Source organism: Antrostomus carolinensis, unplaced genomic scaffold (assembly GCF_000700745.2).
Source record: "Antrostomus carolinensis isolate BGI_N321 unplaced genomic scaffold, ASM70074v2 scaffold11069, whole genome shotgun sequence".
Classification (NCBI taxonomy): Eukaryota; Metazoa; Chordata; class Aves; order Caprimulgiformes; family Caprimulgidae; genus Antrostomus; species Antrostomus carolinensis.
The window spans coordinates 12,727-29,934 of NW_010339260.1; the positions used below are offsets into that span (position 1 = coordinate 12,727).

Genomic DNA, 17,208 nt, shown 5'->3' on the forward strand with positions numbered 1-17,208 from the left:
GATTAAATTACACTTGCATATTCATATATATCTTTCCTCCAATACTAAATACATTTCACATTAACAGGGGTTCAAAGTTGTCATTGTCCCTATGGTTCAGTATGCCCCTCACAAAAGCTTAAGGAAGATTAATTAGGTAACTGAAGACAGCTCTGGGTACTCAACAACAGTAAATAAACGATTATGCGCTAAAGGGCCTGGGGTCATCTCAGTCATAGTGTATGCAAATGAATCCCAGTGTGTACCCCAGGCTTCTTCCTAAAATTATCGCAGTATTTCAATTGACTCAACAACTGCATCTGTAATAATTTTTTCCCTGAACTCTGCACTTCAGAAGAAAAGGCTGAGATTCGTACCTTGGAGTCTTAAGAAGGCTTTGGTGTTGTTTTGAAGAATTTAAGCCTTTGGAGTAAAATTACCAGTGTAGTTATGTCAGAGTTCTTTTTCATGAGTTTTCAGTAATGTCCTTTTACTGAAATTGTTCTTCTTTCCATAGTCTGCATTGTCAGCTACTGGTGCAAACAAACACTAGTAGCACAAAACCTGTCCAGTTGGTTGTTGCACCAGAAACTGATGTAATGGTTTTTGGAGGGGGTTTATAAAAGAAGAGTTTGCTTAGAATATTTGTTTGTGTAACCTTGTGCAAGCATGCTGTAAGATTTCTTTAGAATTGTAGGTCTTTCCATAGTGCTTATTCTTGGAGAAATATGTCATGAGCTCCTTCTGACTAGACTTTACCTGGTCTTTTTTTATGTCTCCAAAGTAATATACACTTGTGTGGAACTGCTTGCAAGTCAGCCTTTATTCCTCTTTTGTGGATACTTGGTATACCTGCACAGCTGAAGTAGATATAGAAACAAAGGCCATACCTTTCTGATGCTAGTGTGTAGGTAGCTTTTCCAGTATTAATAGAATGTTTCTACTCCAAATTATTGGTATTCAATATAAATATATATATTTTATATATATATATAATGAAGTATACATTTTTACATGTTTACATGTATTTATATAATGTTTAACTCTTTATTTATACTAAATATTTAGTATAAATACATTTACTTACAACTGGTCTTGAATTCCAGTAACAGCATGGATGAGCCATATTATTCTATATTTAACTTGTTATTGGAGAAAAGGATAAAAAAGCCAAATTATAAGTTCACTCATAATGTCATTACTACCCATTAAATATAGTAGTAGTGTGAAGAGTCCTAGGTACCTAATTTAGACATTCCATCTGTTGCAGTTTTTCCGAAAGCATATGCATTTTTGGACATCACTTTCGTTTTTAACTTGTTTTCTTTTGCTTATCTGGACTTCTTTTTTATATTATTCAGGGAACTGTTAAAAAAGCTGCACTGTATGGCAGACATCAGTTTCTATAATATTCAATTGCTTTAATTAGATTTGCCCCATCCTTCTGTTACTCTGGTTTAGGTCCTTATTTAATTAACTCCTAAAGTAAAAAAATAGCAACCATCTTTTTCTTCCCTCAAAACAACAGCAATCAGAGAGTTTATGTTATGAAAACCACTGAATAACTGTTCCCTAGGTATTTTCTATCATCTATACTTTAACCATAACTAAATGTATAAGCTCTATGGTAAAGCTGAAGTCAGACTGAAAATGAAGGACTTTGTCTTTCTGTGCTCTGATTCTTTCTTGTGATTACTACGGAAACTGGTTTTATACCCCTAGTTGTGTTAATAGAAACATGAAAGGGGTGGCATTAACAGAATAGTAGGGAGGAAACCAAGCAAAGTTCTGTCAGGTTGACTGACACTTATGCTTTAATGTATTTTAATATTCAGTTGTTTTTCCTTCAGAAAGGCAGTAGATAAAACTAAAGTAAAACTAAAATCTGGATGAGTAAGAAGAGATTTGCATTTTACTTCAAAGAGCAAGCTTATTAGTTACTGAGACACATAAAAACTGGGTGGTAGATTCATACTGAGACTTTGTATTTTCTGTGATATTTTGAGTGAATAAACAAAAAGTTAGGCTTCTGTCTTAATTGCCTATAACTTTATACTTAAAAATGTATCTTCATTATTGTTACTCCATCTCAGTTTTCTGTGTTCATACTGATGCAGTATTTAGTGTTCTCATGAATTACTCATTCTCAAACCAGGTATGTGTGCTACCATCATCAATGTATTGCTTTCTCCAAAAAAAATTTAAAACAATTAAGAAGTGAGGTGCAGTGACTCTTCAGGGCCTGCAGTGCTGTGCAGACCAGTATGAAGAACGTGGATATTAAGAATGACTCTATGTTACATGAAGTTCGTGAAACTGAAACATACATTGTTTTCAGGACTTCAAAATTTGAAAGTGGTGTTACAACCAGTCCAATTTATATATGGAAGTTTGCTTCATCTGTGCTTTTCGCTGTTGACACCAAAATGCATAAACAAGACCTGTAGCTTTTCCATGAAGAAAACAGTGGATAGAACAATTTAGAAAACAGTCACTTCATATGCAAACTGCAGTTCAGACAACAAGCATATTTGTGTTTGCATCTCTTCTATTCATTTGCAAACTAAAAGAATATACAAGTGGTACCTTACATTTTATTAATTTCGTTTCTGATCATTGTCTGACCACATTATGTATTGCTTCTGTCAGGGATGTGTCAGTTTTAGGGACAGCTAATCTTACAAGTTTTAGTAATCATAAGAATTATTTGTTTGAAGTTCCTGGTTCAGGACAAGAAAAACATTGTTTTGTTATAACTTTTTTGAAGCATTGTGTGCATCATTAGTGATTTATGTGAATGGTAGAGAATAAAATAACTTAAGCTGATTTCTATATTCTAGTATTTTTTGAATGCTTCAGATACTTATATATTTCTCTCTAGTATAATATTACTTATAAGGATTCAAAACCTGAAATATAACATATTTTTAGGTAGAACCAAGTGCTCTGGTAATGTATAATATGATGTTTGTATCTTTCTTTAATTGCAATCAGAAGATTTATTATGTTTATTTACCAGAAATGTTTTTATGTATTTCCTCTATAGGGATTGCTTGGCATTTTGTACAGAACCAGTCTGTGCAAGTTTAGCTAATGTTCTTGGTGGCTGGGACAACCTACCTTCTCCTTTACCATCTGACATTAAAGAATACAAACTTTATGATGTGGAGACCAAATATGGTTTGCTTCAGGTATGACACAGATTGTCCTTATAATTTTCTTGTGCTTTTAGTATTAATTATTGTTTTATAAAATTGGTAAACTGCCAAAGTTTTGTCTGGCTGTAGTAAATCAAGTAATTGGGAAGTGAGAGATGATAGTGCCCTGATCACTGTAAGTATAAGAGAGGGTGAACTGGAGGCTGTAAGTTGCTACTGGTTTTGCTTATTCTGACATAGAAAATAGGAAATTGAATGAATTTTTATTTTCCATATAAATTTCTGTGCTACAGCTGTCTCTCCCATATAGGAATCTTTTCTGTACCTTCTGTGGAGGAACAGTAGCTTCCAGGCTTTATTTGGTGAATGTGTTGATCAACTTCAAAAAGCATTTTTGTTCTTATGCTGTGATAGTTAATTGGCATTAGTAATCTCATCTGCTGATTAGCCATCTGTGTTTAATTTCCTACATACATAATTTTTAAAACATAGCCTAAAATAGCGGTGGAAAATTGTTTCTTGGTTAACTTACCAATTTAACTGTGACCATAGGAACAGAATTTTTGTAAATGTCTTAGAGGATATTTGGGGAAATATTTAACCTGAAATAATAATCTCTGATTAACAGGTTTCTGAAGGCTTGTCGTTTTTGCATAGCAGTGTGAAAATGGTCCATGGAAATATTACTCCTGAAAATATAATTTTGAATAAGAGTGGAGCATGGAAAATTATGGGCTTTGATTTTTGTATCCAGTCAACAAATCCATCTGAACAGGAGGTAATAGATCTTCATCATAATTAAATTTCAAATTCAGATCTTTTGTCTGAAATCAATTTCATGACCTTGCATTTCAGTACAGAATAATTTATTTTATATTTACCTCTATATTTTGTTAGTGGGAAGTTTGAACATATGGCACTGATCTAGACTGAAGTGCTCCCTTTGGTCATCACAGAAGAGGACCCTCAGATGGCTCAGTGGTGTCACAATAGACTAGTGATGGTTTCAGACAGAGGCTGAAGCCTGTGCCACTTCTGCTGACCTGCATGTTGAATGACATGCAAGGCTACCTAATTTAGTGCCTGATTGCTAGCTCCTAAAATGAATTCCCATCATAGCTCATGTTTCCCTCCTAGAGCAGTGGTTTGATTTTACATTGTACTTCACAATGGTAAAATTCAGACTTAACTGCATCAGCTAATCACTCTAAGTTACAGACACAGGCTATTAACAGTTTTGCCTTGCTCCGTTTCCGTTTTGTTCATAATTGAATTTGAATGGATTAATTATATTTTGCTGCTTGAGTTTCTTATTTAAAATGTTCTCTAAAAATCCATAATAAATGCACTTTTACTTCTCTTGTAGCCCAAGTTTCCTTGTAAGGAATGGGATCCAAACTTGCCGTCCTTGTGTCTTCCAAATCCTGAATATCTGGCACCAGAGTATATTCTCTCTGTGAGCTGTGAGACAGCCAGTGATATGTACTCTTTAGGAGCTGTTATGTATGCAGTGTTTAATAAAGGGAAACCAATTTTTGACGTCAACAAGCAGGACATTTATAAAAGCTTTAGTAGACAGCTGGATCAGGTATATGTTCTATTTGTGACTATTATTCAATGGTTTACATATTTTAAAAGTTACTGTTTAAAATAGTTACTGTTAAAAATATATGTAAAGAATGTTACATGTACCAACTTTCTAAACTACACATTTAATTTTTCACTTGATTTCTCTGTAAAGCTGTTGAATGCTGATCTTGTGAAATAAGTACTTTACCTGTTGGGGTGAACAGTGTGAAACACAAGGCAGTGAATGACCTATGTTGGAACACTGAAGATGGCTGAGTGATTTGATCACTTGACACTGCAATTGGTGTCCACTTAGTTATCAAGTTGTTATTATTTCACAATCTTTGTGGACTATCAATATTAAAAGAACAGCTGGATCAGCTGACATGTACGTTCATATGCAAGTTTCCTTTGTCGTAACTTGTTTGGGTGCCCGTTGCTTAGTTGTGTGTACTGTATTTTAATATGTGTAGACAACACCTCAGATAATAACATAACCTGTTTAAAAATACTGGGTTTGTGTTCTCCAATAACCTGAATGCAATGAAAAGTTGGAAATAGGGGAGTGTTACCTGAAGCAGATAGGCTGTTGGGAGACAGAAGGAAGACTATGCAGGATCAGAAGCAAATGGGTTATAAAAGGGGAGAAGGAAGGGATATCAAAAGTATGGGTAGAGAAGCCATAAAGAGGACAAAGTATAGTCCTGTTGTATATTGGAAATAGTTATATGCAAGATTTTCTGACTTCATGGTGCATGTGCTTAAATTACTTTCACAGCTGAGCCGTTTAAACTCCAGTACGCTTCAGAATATCCCAGAGGAGGTGCGTGAACATGTAAAGCTACTCTTAAATGTAGCTCCAGCAGTCAGACCAGATGCAGATCAAATGACTAAGGTCAGTTCATGGAAAATACAGTAATCATAGGAATGTTACTCATTTTAGTTGAAATGTTAAATATTTTTAAACTCTTTTAGAAATAACAATGTTAGATTGATGACAAAAGTTTCCTTATGCTGACCTTTATTAATATGGAAAAAGTGGATGCTGAGACAGGATTTAGAATCATCATTCAGTGCAACACTATTTTGTTGCTTTCCAGTGCAGTTGCAAGTATTTTCTATGCTGTGTTTTTATACAATTCAGTCTTTAAAACTGTATGGGAAGGATTTTAAAGCCATAAAATGTTAAAGGGCAATAAATCTAAGGATTAACTTTTGGCTTATGATTTTCAGTGTATTCTTATATACGCAGAATAGCTTAAAATATACTGGGAGCTTACTTGCCATAATAAAGCAAAAATTCTGTTCTATCGCTGCCTGCACTTGTAAAAAGTCCCTCCATAGCCTTCCTGTAGACCTTCTACAAGTACTGCAAGGCTACTATAAGGTCTCCCAGGGGCCTTCTCTTCTCTTCTCCAGGCTGAAAAGCCCCAGTTCTCTCAGCCTGTCCTCACAGGAGAGGTGCTCCAACCCTCTCATCATCCTCATGGCCCTTCTCTTGCCCTTCTCCAGTCTGCTTTTCTGATTCTTTTCTTCTTTATTGCCCCACTCTTAAGAGCTTCTCTTTCTGCCTTAAAGCAGAACTTCTTTAAATGTTTTTGTATCCTTTCTTTTTGCACAAATTTTTCAACTGAAAACAAGCTTGTAAAGTGTTGAGACAATGCTTTGTTTTTAACTGTTGCAAGCCCATGAGGTTTGATATATCCCTCCCTAAAACTGAGAGCTATCAGGAAGGAGAAATCTTGCCCATGCAAGTTTTTGAATGCAGAAGTTTTAATTCCAGTCTGTGTACAACTAGGATAGACACTCTTTTACTCTTTTTTTTTCATTTGTTAACTGAAAACTAAATATTTGGGGATGGATTTTTATATGAACTATCTTGTTCATATGCATTTTTATCAATTTTTCATTAATGATGAAGCAATTATATCAGTATTAATATGATATACCATGGCTATAGATGAAACCCCTGGTATTTTGTTGGTGCCATCTTTATAAGCCTTGTCTATGTATACACATTGTTACACAATACTTAAGAAAGCCTGTGCTCTTTTTGCTGAAGTGATGCAAACATGGAAGATCGTGTGAGACGTTATAGTAGATAGGATTTACAAGTGGGTCTGAACATTGGAAAGTTACATAATTACACATTTATTGCGTATAAATGCTTGTCGATTCATTATAAATTTGCAGTGGTGGTAGCCAGATCTGGATGACCTAGTTAGTAATGCTTAGTTGCAGTGTTAAATAGCATAATTATTCCTAGGAGAAATTTTAACCAAGGTTTCTACCTTTCATTCAATTTTTTGTAGACAAAACATTATTTCATATACAATAAGTTAACTCAGATACACATAACATGCATGGGTTTCTCTAAAATGTTAGGAAAATTCCCTCTTAATAATCAAACTTTATCTGTGAATATTATACGAGCTAGTAAGTAAAAATCTACTTGTCTAATTGTTAGTTGCGGGCACGTCATTGTAAAGGTTTACTATAGTGCATTGAGAAGATGAATAGATGATTATAGTATGGAATCTTTGTAACAGTGTCAATGTTGTCTCCCTCCAGATCACAAGCTTTTAATCTTATTTTTAGATACCATTCTTCGATGATGTAGGAGCAATGACGCTTCAGTATTTTGATTCATTATTTCAAAGGGATAACCTTCAGAAATCACAGTTTTTTAAAGGGCTACCAAAGGTTCTGCCAAAACTACCTAAGGTATGTTTGTATGATGTCTTGAAATAGTGAGTTTAAAAATATGTGAACACCTGTTAACAGTCTGCATCTGGGAATGCTGTACTTTGTAGCACTGTACCGTAATAGACTGCCATGAGACTGTCAGAATGAAGTAGTACAAAAGAAGGGGAGATCAGAAAATAATTGGTGTGGAAATACTCCTCAGCTATCAATAATTCTTTAAATGGAAAATGGCAAATTGTGCTATCAGTATGTGTAAGGAACCATCATTTGCATGCTCTCTTGTAGTTCATCCCACTTTGAAAGGGAGTTGTCTTCTTTCCACTTACAAGGCTTTCCCTTTGTTTCTAGATGCTATCATAGCTCTTTGAAGTCATCTTGCCACCTTTTCTCCCAGTAAGATTGCTTCAAGTTTTTTTGTAGCAAGGCAGTACTTTAATGTTGAATGATGCAAAGCTTCCTTCCCTCAACAGACTAAGTGCTTTCTTGTGCTAACAGTGCTCAGAAACCTCAAAGGCAAATGTCTGTCATTATGGATTTCTTCTGTGTAGTGTTAGATGCTATGTCTAGACTGACTCCTTTTCCTTTTGTGATATTCTTTAATTTATATAAGACATAATGCATATGTGATAGAAAAATAGTATTAGTTTAATACATAATAGAACAGCTGAGCTTCTCAATCATTGCATTAAATTTCTTTATTTTAAATTCTGTTTTAAAATTCACACACAGTGCAAACTTCAGTCTTCATGTTTAATACTCTTTTCTTTTTAATTTAGCAATTTTTTTCCTTTGATCAGAAATCATTGATGCTTTGAATTTGGAAGTAGATGGGATATATTTCACCTACCTTTAGACAGCTACTGACTGACCTATTCATCTTTAGGGCATTCATTTTTTTTCCTCTGTCTTGGAAGTATATTTTATGAGGAAAGGAGCTATACCTTTGAACTGTGTATTTCTCTTCATTGACTTTAAAAGCATTTAAGGATGTCTAACTGTACAGTAGACATCCACAGTGTAAATACCTATTTCATCAACAGAATCCCATTTAGGGAATATACCTAAAGTTTTACAGGGTGTTATAGTAGGATTATGTGTTTGTTCAGTGAGTGATGGCATACTGAAAAACTGATTATTTTGAGGGGATGATGGGTCTTTTTTAAGGGTCTTTTTAGGGTCTTTTAAAAGAAAGTATATAGAATAAGGTTTTAATAATTCATGTATGTGACTGAAAGTCCTATTTTCTGTACAGTTAACTACTTTTTGTTGAACTTCACAGTTGTTATGGTTTCCAGTTCTGAGTGCAGAGAAAAGTAAGCAAAGTAGCACAGTATCAATTAGCTAGAGTTTACTGTGAAAATAAGAGTTCAAAATTTAAAATTGTCCATCTATTTTTTTTGTAGACACCACGTTAATAGAAAAGCTATTGAGCTGGCACAGTGTTATCTCACTGCAGTACAGTATGATGTACAGTACAATGTGATGCATGCCTCTTTTTTTCTTTTTTTTTTTTTTTTTTTCTTTTAGCGTGTTATAATTCAGCGAATTTTGCCTTGCTTGACTTCTGAATTTGTGAATCCTGATATGGTACCCTTTGTCTTGCCTAATGTTCTCCTAATTGCTGAGGAATGCACCAAAGAAGAATATATCAGGCTCATTCTGCCTGATCTTGGTCCCGTTTTTAAGCAGCAAGAACCAATCCAGGTATGTTAATAGCGTTCAGGTTACACTTTTTCTCGCCTTTTTTTTCCCCTGAAGAATTACTAATTGTTCTATTTCCCTTTTCCAGCTTCACACAGATTGCCCAACTTGCTCTGTAGTTGTCCAAGCAGTCAGTCTTGGTTCATACAAAATAGATTTTTTCCAGGAAATTCACAAAGCCTCTTCCTCTGCTTTTTCAGATGGGTTTTCTGAGGATATATTTGCATTTATAGATAAGATTAGATTAGCAAAAAAGGAAACATTTAATTTACCACTAAATTATTATTTTTGGTTGGTTGTAGAAGGTATATTTGTAAGCATTTTATCACTTATCTAGCCAATCTGAGCAGGGTTGTACAGTACAATATTTACATATGTTCTACCAGTTGCCAAAGCTATGATTTTTTCTTTTTTTCTTGTATCGGGATTGGCACTGGCATTATGGGGTGGAAAAGTTGTAATTTCAACATTCTCTTAAAAGTGCTGTTTATTGTTCATAATCAAATAGTGTTTATTTGAGGGCTGTGCACAGATTTGTGAAATTTGTTTCATTTTATTTGGTAAATGTGTAAGTAAAATATGTCTTTTTCTGTTGTTTACGTGCGTAAAAGTAGTAAGACATTATCATTACTCTAAAGGAGCAAAAGATTTGCATCCTTTTTTTCAACACCATGTGCATGATGATTCCTGAAGATTCTGTCACTAAGTTAGGCACAATGCCTCCACAGATAAAAGGTACCTATGTGGTCCTTCTGTCTCACATTGATTTGCTGCTAGATGCTGTTATTTCTCTGCAGAGCACTTAAGGGGCAAGATAAACATGGGAGTGAACAATACCTTTTATTTCTGGGTTTCAGAAAACTGGATCTGAGAACTCTCATTATACTGAGGAGGGGGGGAAAGAGGACAATTGTGTAACTGAGAGTGCCTCAGAAAATTAGAATGACTTCATGTTCTTTACTTTTGGTACACTGAGGCTTTTTATTACCTTTGTTGTTGTCTTGAAAAAACTAAATGTCTAACTGACTGAAAATCAGTGAACATCTTATTTGCACTGTTTAATCTGAACATTGTGTTCAGGTGCCAGAGGACAGAATTCCAGGTCTGACCCTTTGTGCAGGACAAAAATGTCCAGGTGTCAGTGTTTCTTCCAAACACTCTCTCAAGATGTTTTAGATTTGTATGAGGCTGTTGCTTGGCTTTGTGTAGGGTACTTGAGTTAGGAAGTGAATGTATCATAGGGAGGCTTCTCTAATTCCATAGGAAGAAATTGTTACCCAGTGTTCACTATGAGGGAATTTATAATAAGAAAATTGAATATTTAGTTAAACTACTCATTTTTATCGTACTCTTGGGAGTTAGCATGGAATAACTGATGTGCTGTAAATTACCATCCTAGCTCACTCTGACATGGCTTCCTAGTGTAGACAAATCCTTTATTTATATCTAGGGGGATCCATAGAGAGTTAGCATATGATGTGCTGTATATTCGTATTCTAAGTCAATGACAAGTTCTGGGCTCTGTATTAATGAATGAAGCACGTCTTCAGCCTTTTTGTTCAGAGTGCGACTGCTGCTGCTTGCTTATTAGATGATGTGTTTGAATCTGTGACTGTGATTCTTAGTTTCTACTTAAATAGATAAAAAGTATCAAATATGATCTTAGAAAGCTAAAAATAAAAGGGATTCATGGGAACAGCATGAACTACATTCAAGTTAAAGACAGGTAGAGAGAAATATCAGAAACAATTCAGCTTTATGTTATCTTAGTTGAAAAGCATTGATAGCTAGTAGAAAACAGTGGTACTGCTTCTGTGAAATCTAAATGACTACTATATAGTACAGTGTTTAACTTAAAAGTAGTCTGTTACATGTTCAAACATCTGCTTCTTATTTTAAAGGAGCTTTTCTAGTTGTTAGATAACAGGTTTCATTCATGTCCTTTTCAGATTTGCAAAACAATCAAACAATCCTTCTCCAAAAATATACATTTAGCTAACATAGACACTGTCATGCTACAGTATTACGGGGTTGCTGGACAAGAGAACAATGTTGTGAGCACATGGATTTTTCAAAAAGCCAAGTTTAGGACGAAGAAATATTCTTTGTAATAATTACAAAATCTAACTTTAAAAGTGATCTGGTCCATCTCACCCTAATTCTCCCAAATTTGGGGATATTGCATGAGAATCAGTGTTCATGGAATGAATGAATGGGTCTCTCTGTGTGTGTACAGTTTAGGTAATTATAAATATACAATAAGAAAGCACACATTAGCTGCAGTTTAAAACAATTTCTTCTTCTTCCCTGTAAAGGAAGCAAAAGAAAGGGGAAACTTATGTGGTCTTGTATTTCTACATTATGTTGATTCTGTTTATTTGATGTACAAGCACTGATTGCTACATATTTTTAGATTTTAAAAATTAGAGCTTTTCCTCTTATGAAATACTTGGCTTTTTATTATGAATGTGATACCATTCACCACAATTTATCCATCTAGTTTAATCTATCTTTTGTAAAAGGAGTTTAGACATCAATGGATAGTCAGTGTCACCTGTAGCAAGTTGCCTCACCTATCTGAGATGAGACATGCATCTTAGGAGTTATGTAGCTCTTTATATTGGAGGCTGAACCTGGGTGAGTAATTCAGAATAGCAACTAACTTTTAGGTGGCTGAGCATAAGCAAGATGAATCCCATTATGTAAATGTGCTATACTAGTGTTGCTTTTTAGGTTAATGTGATGTGACTTTTTTTTTGTTTGGATTTTTTATTTTATGATACATAATTTCCATGTGAAATGGAATAAAGGTGTTTTGTGTCCATATAATAGCTGTAATATTATTTTCATTGTGTCCCTATTTTGATTCTAGATACAGATGGAATGCAGGTTTTTTTATGTGGAGTTGTGGTCAAATGCTTTGAGGGCAGCATTTGAGCCACAGTTTTTTGAAAGTTTAGCTTTTTCAGTAGTGATGTGTGTATAATCATTTTCTGTGAGAGGATGTTAAAAAAAGACCATGTTGTGAATAGAAACAGGAATTCCTTCCTTAGCCATTATGATTTCTTATTTCAGAAGGATTAATCTAGTACACACATATTTTGTTTGATCTGTATTTGCTGTTTTTAAAATGCAATAATATGTCAAAGTGTTTTTTGTCTTCCATGCCTTCAGGCAAGCAACATGGTAAGTGTTCACATTTATTGAGTTACAAGAAAAATTCTGACGTTTTTGTGATAAGATACAGCATACTTTATCTTGTAAGTATGTGTTTCTGAAGTTAAAACTTTTGGCTTCTGGATTGTCCTTATTTTAACAGATCTTGTTGATCTTCCTGCAAAAAATGGACTTGCTTCTAACCAAAACTCCACCAGATGAAATAAAGAACAGTGTTCTACCAATGGTTTATAGAGCCTTGGAAGCACCTTCAATTCAGATCCAGGTATTGCAATTGCAGCCTTTGTTTAAAACTTTTTTTTTTCTGTTTTCTTTAAGCTAATGTGCCAACTTTTTGTATACCCCTGTGTTTGTTTACTTGAAAAAAAATGATAAAGCTATGTAATATTCCTGAATGATGAAAGAGATTAATGTATCAATAAAGAAAGTTTGTTTTAGCAAGATAGAATTTAGTTCCCTTATTTTTCCAGGGAGCACCATTTGATTGTTGTTCTAATGCTCTAATCCTAAATTCTGATGAGCCACCATAGCAAAAAGTAGGATGTGCATTTATAAAGCATTGCCTGTGCCACAGAAACTATGCAGCCATACATGCTCTTTCCTGTCAGTGAGAGGTGGTTTATTCTGAGGTCCCACTGGTAAGAAAATGTGTGCTGGCAGTTACCTTGGGAGACCTGATTTGCTGTAAAATGATATTAATATACCTTCTGGTGTCATTTTTGTGTATCCATATTTTAATTTTTCTCTTTCTGCTTTCTCTGCCTTTCTAAGGTTCTTTTTTTTTGGAAATCATTCTTCTACTGGAATTAAATTCCAGTTAGCCAAAGGCATTCAGGAGTGGAAGGGGGAGATAAACAAAGAAAATATTTCTTAAAGAAGGATTTGGATAATCAGATGTGACTTTCACCTTTGCAAAGCCTTTGCAGTATTATATAGAAGGGGTTTCGTTTCTGAATACTTGGGTTGAGGTTTTTCTGCATCAGTAGTTCAGTTACTGGAGTATTTACTTGCAACCTATACTTAATATTGCTGTCTCTTATTTTTTGAGATGGGACTGAAAATGGATAATTTTTTTTTTCTGTCGCTTGAGTGTGTTTAATCTTGATATGCTCTTTCATCTTTCAGCCTGTCATCATGCTGCTGCAGTGTTGTTGATAGTACTCATTCAGATTTACTTGATTTATGTAGGCAAATGTTAAAGTTTAGTGTAATGGTTGTTATTTATATCAAGTTGTTTGTGAAAATGTAAGATATTATTGCTGTCCAAATATTTTATTATAAATTTATTAACACTCTTTTTGAAAAGATGCTTCTATGCATATCATGATGCTTTTATTGTTCCAGCTATTTTTAAGTAAGTTTGATAGATTAAGGTCAGCTTAGTTGAACATGATATTTCCTTAAATATTTCCTTACAAGGAAAGCTTAGGAAGACATTTTAAGCTAATTTTGATCTTGAGTAATATTAGTACTAATTTTATAGTACATATGCATGTTTCTTTTTAAACTTACTTGCAATTTTTTTCTATAGGAGCTTTGCCTAAACATAATTCCCACGTTTGCCAATTTAATAGATTACCCATCAATGAAAAATTCATTAATTCCAAGAATTAAAAATGCATGTTTGCAAACTTCTTCTCTTGCTGTAAGTATTGTAATAATTTTATCTCTTTCTCAGTCCTCAGAAAATGTTTTTGCTTTTAATTACTTGGGCTTGTCGTCTGTTGTGTCTTTAAATAAAAGCTCATGTGTGTGCCTTTATTTCCTTTTGAGATTTTTTTTTTTAACTTTTTACAAATACAAAAGGACTGTTTAATTTTTACCTCTAACAATTTTTAAAGTTATTAGCAACTTATTGTTGTTAACAATACTGTAAAAATTGTTGAAGTGTGTTCCAGGATCACAGTGTTTGTCCTGCAGAGAAGTCAAAGTTTTGTAAGCAGTATGTAACTATATGTATTTTCCTTTAATGACACAAAAGGGGGGTTTTTTAACTTGTCTTGAATTTTCGGAGATGAAAGTCATAGTTTCAGCAGCACCTATTTTCTTCTGAGTGCGAATTTTGTATGGATTGTTTTTCTTGGGCAAAAATATAGTAAAGAGTTTGTTTAATTCTTGTCATACTTCACAGGTCCGAGTAAACTCACTAGTGTGCTTAGGCAAGATTTTGGAGTACTTGGATAAATGGTTTGTGCTTGATGATATTTTACCTTTTCTACAACAAATTCCATCCAAGGAACCTGCAGTACTAATGGGAATTTTAGGTAATTAGTATTTTCAACTTTCTCCTCTTTTGTGCATTGATGTTGTAAATCTGAGAGCTTTTTGTATTATCATTGATAATGTTTACGTAGTGTCACTAAAATGACTATTAAAAACTTCCTGTTTCTGATTCTTAAGTATGCCCCTGTTCAGTTACCTTATGTAGCGCTGGTACTTCTGAACACTAGCGCAGATATTTGTGGTCTCCAAGGCCCAATGCAGTTCTGAGTCCTCATTGCAGTTCTTGGGCTCTGACACTTTTGTGGACTGTATGGTCGACACAGCCAGAGGCTCTTTTCCTGGGACAAGTGTATGATCTGATGTTACTGTTGCCTCCTCTTGCCATTCTTGCATGTCACATGCTATAAATGGTTGTCTACAAACGTACTGCTCTTCACTGCAGGTTTTGTTAGACCCATTTTGTTGGACATTTAAGCAAACACGGCTGCCTTTGCCCCGGAATGGAGCATAGTCCGGACGAGGTTTCACAAAACGGCTAACAAAACCTCATGGCTTGTTACTTATGGAAGGAGAGGCCTCACTCCCAGTAGTGCTTTCTTAGTGCCACTCTGGTGCTTGCCTAGCTCAGGATGTGTGATGTTAACAACTTGAATGGGTTCAAGGAGACCAGATGACCAGAGTCACTGCCAAGAAAGCGGTGTGACTGCATGGCCAAGGCTGGAAGACAGTAACCATTTCTCTTACTGACAACAAAGTAAACCATTTGTACCAGTTGAGCTATACTGGCAACAGCCCTCATTAAACACTGTAGGAATACCTGATAGCAGCATTACTTTTATTTGCTCAAAATCAGCAAGAAAGCCTCTATCTCTACTGATTTAAAGCTACCTATTCCCCTCAGTCCTTGCTGCTCTGACTTGTATTTGCGGTCTGAGAATAAAGGACAGTGTATATTTTACTTTAGTTGTATTAATCCTGAATCCTACTCGGGGTACAGTGGATAAGTGAACCCTACTTTGGAAATGATGGGCTTAAATCAGTTTTATATATTCAGGCTCTCCTTTTCTCTGGAGTCACAATACCTTCCATCTTGTATGTGATATCTTCTTTGGCCAGCTGACAGCTCTGTTCTAATACTAAACATAGAATGTGAGGAAAGCTGTTGCTTCTTTTAGGCCAGTATGTTCAGTATTTGCCACCAGAGGCTGACTATTTAAGCAGTGGAATCCTCCTGTCAGAAACATTGTAGAACCTTGTAGGCTTAACAGTGGATCCCTCATGCCTGTCAGTATTCTTTTTTTCAGTGATTTTAGAATAGATAAAGACTATGCATGATTTCTGATCCTATGTATAACACAGTCACAAACTTCTAGATAAGAGTCTTTATAAAATGCAATCAGAGAGCTGTATGACGGTTACTCTTAGCCACTTCAGCGTGCCAGGGGAGAACACATCCTTAGTTAATGCACCTTAATTTCTCAGTGGCAATTTGTCAGTTTGTGGTAACTCAGTTGCTTGTGATCTGTTCAAAGATGCATATTCTCAGAAAATTGACCAGAACAATACATTGACTAATATCAGGTTTCATAACTGCAAAGTATTACTTTGGACCTCCACTTGTTCTAAACTTTAGCACAGCTGCTTGCTATAGTATGTTTGTGTTGTAGATGAGTACCTAGCTTTTATGATTCTCTTGAACATGTTTGTCCCTGCTTACGTACAGAGCCAGTGTATGTTCAGATGATCAACACATATGTGAATGTGCTGCTTGGGATTTTGTTCACATTGTTTAATGATCATAACATTTTTTGCTATTTTGATGTTGTATGCCAGGTATTTACAAATGTACATTTACTCATAAGAAGTTGGGAATTACCAAAGAACAGCTTGCAGGAAAAGTATTGCCCCATCTGATTCCTCTTAGTATTGAGAACAATCTTAATCTCAATCAGGTACGGACATGACTGTTTTACATGCTTGTAAAATTGATTCTCTGATCATTGACAGGGAATAAATTTAAACTGTTGTCAGAGAAAAATTAATACATTACTGTATGTCTATGTCTGTGGTAAAAACAAACAAACAAAACCAAAAAACCTTCCAGTATTACTGGAAACGTGTATTTGCATGTTTAACGCTTGTTATTTTTCAGTGGATTTAACCAGTCTAGTATAAAATCATAGAATCACAGAATGGTTAGGGTTGGAAGGGAACTTAAAGATCCATCTAGTTCCAACCCCCTGCCATGAGCAGGGACACCTTCCACTAGACCAGGTTGCTCAAAGCCTCATCCAACCTGGCCTTCAACACTTCCAGGGAGGAGCAGCCACAGCTTCTCTGGGCAACCTGGTCCAGTGTCTGACCACCCTCACAGTAAAAAATGTCTTCCTAATACCTAATTCAAATCTACCTTCTTCCAGTTTAAAGCCATTGAAAATGTCAAAATTAATACTATCACCTTCCAAATATCCTGCAAAAGCAGTTAGCTACTAACATAATTACAATTCAAAATTAAAAGCTAAAGTACAATCTTAATGTTTCTTCCTTTTCTTCTGTTTTTAAATATTGCAGATAATATAAAAGTATAATCATATTGCTATGAAATATTAGGAAAATTATGGAAAATTAGGATATTTATATCTATATTAATATAACTTAAATTATATTAAATTATATTTATATAATTTATATAAAT

At 34.7% G+C, this 17,208-nt stretch overlaps 1 protein-coding gene across 1 annotated transcript in view; it reads left to right on the forward strand.

Annotated features, from left to right (window-relative positions):
- SCYL2 (SCY1 like pseudokinase 2) overlaps window positions 1-16,465 on the forward strand; it is a gene marked incomplete at its 3' end in the record, with an annotated part of 24,441 nt that extends 7,976 nt beyond the window's left edge. The window contains exons 3-13 of the mRNA XM_029086946.1: window positions 3,026-3,170; window positions 3,766-3,915; window positions 4,504-4,725; window positions 5,485-5,601; window positions 7,305-7,430; window positions 8,940-9,116; window positions 12,288-12,299; window positions 12,433-12,555; window positions 13,822-13,935; window positions 14,422-14,554; window positions 16,347-16,465. Coding sequence (XP_028942779.1) covers window positions 3,026-3,170; window positions 3,766-3,915; window positions 4,504-4,725; window positions 5,485-5,601; window positions 7,305-7,430; window positions 8,940-9,116; window positions 12,288-12,299; window positions 12,433-12,555; window positions 13,822-13,935; window positions 14,422-14,554; window positions 16,347-16,465 — 1,438 coding nt within the window. The remainder of the gene's footprint in view (window positions 1-3,025; window positions 3,171-3,765; window positions 3,916-4,503; window positions 4,726-5,484; window positions 5,602-7,304; window positions 7,431-8,939; window positions 9,117-12,287; window positions 12,300-12,432; window positions 12,556-13,821; window positions 13,936-14,421; window positions 14,555-16,346) is intronic.
- Between the last annotated feature and the right edge of the window lie 743 nt (window positions 16,466-17,208).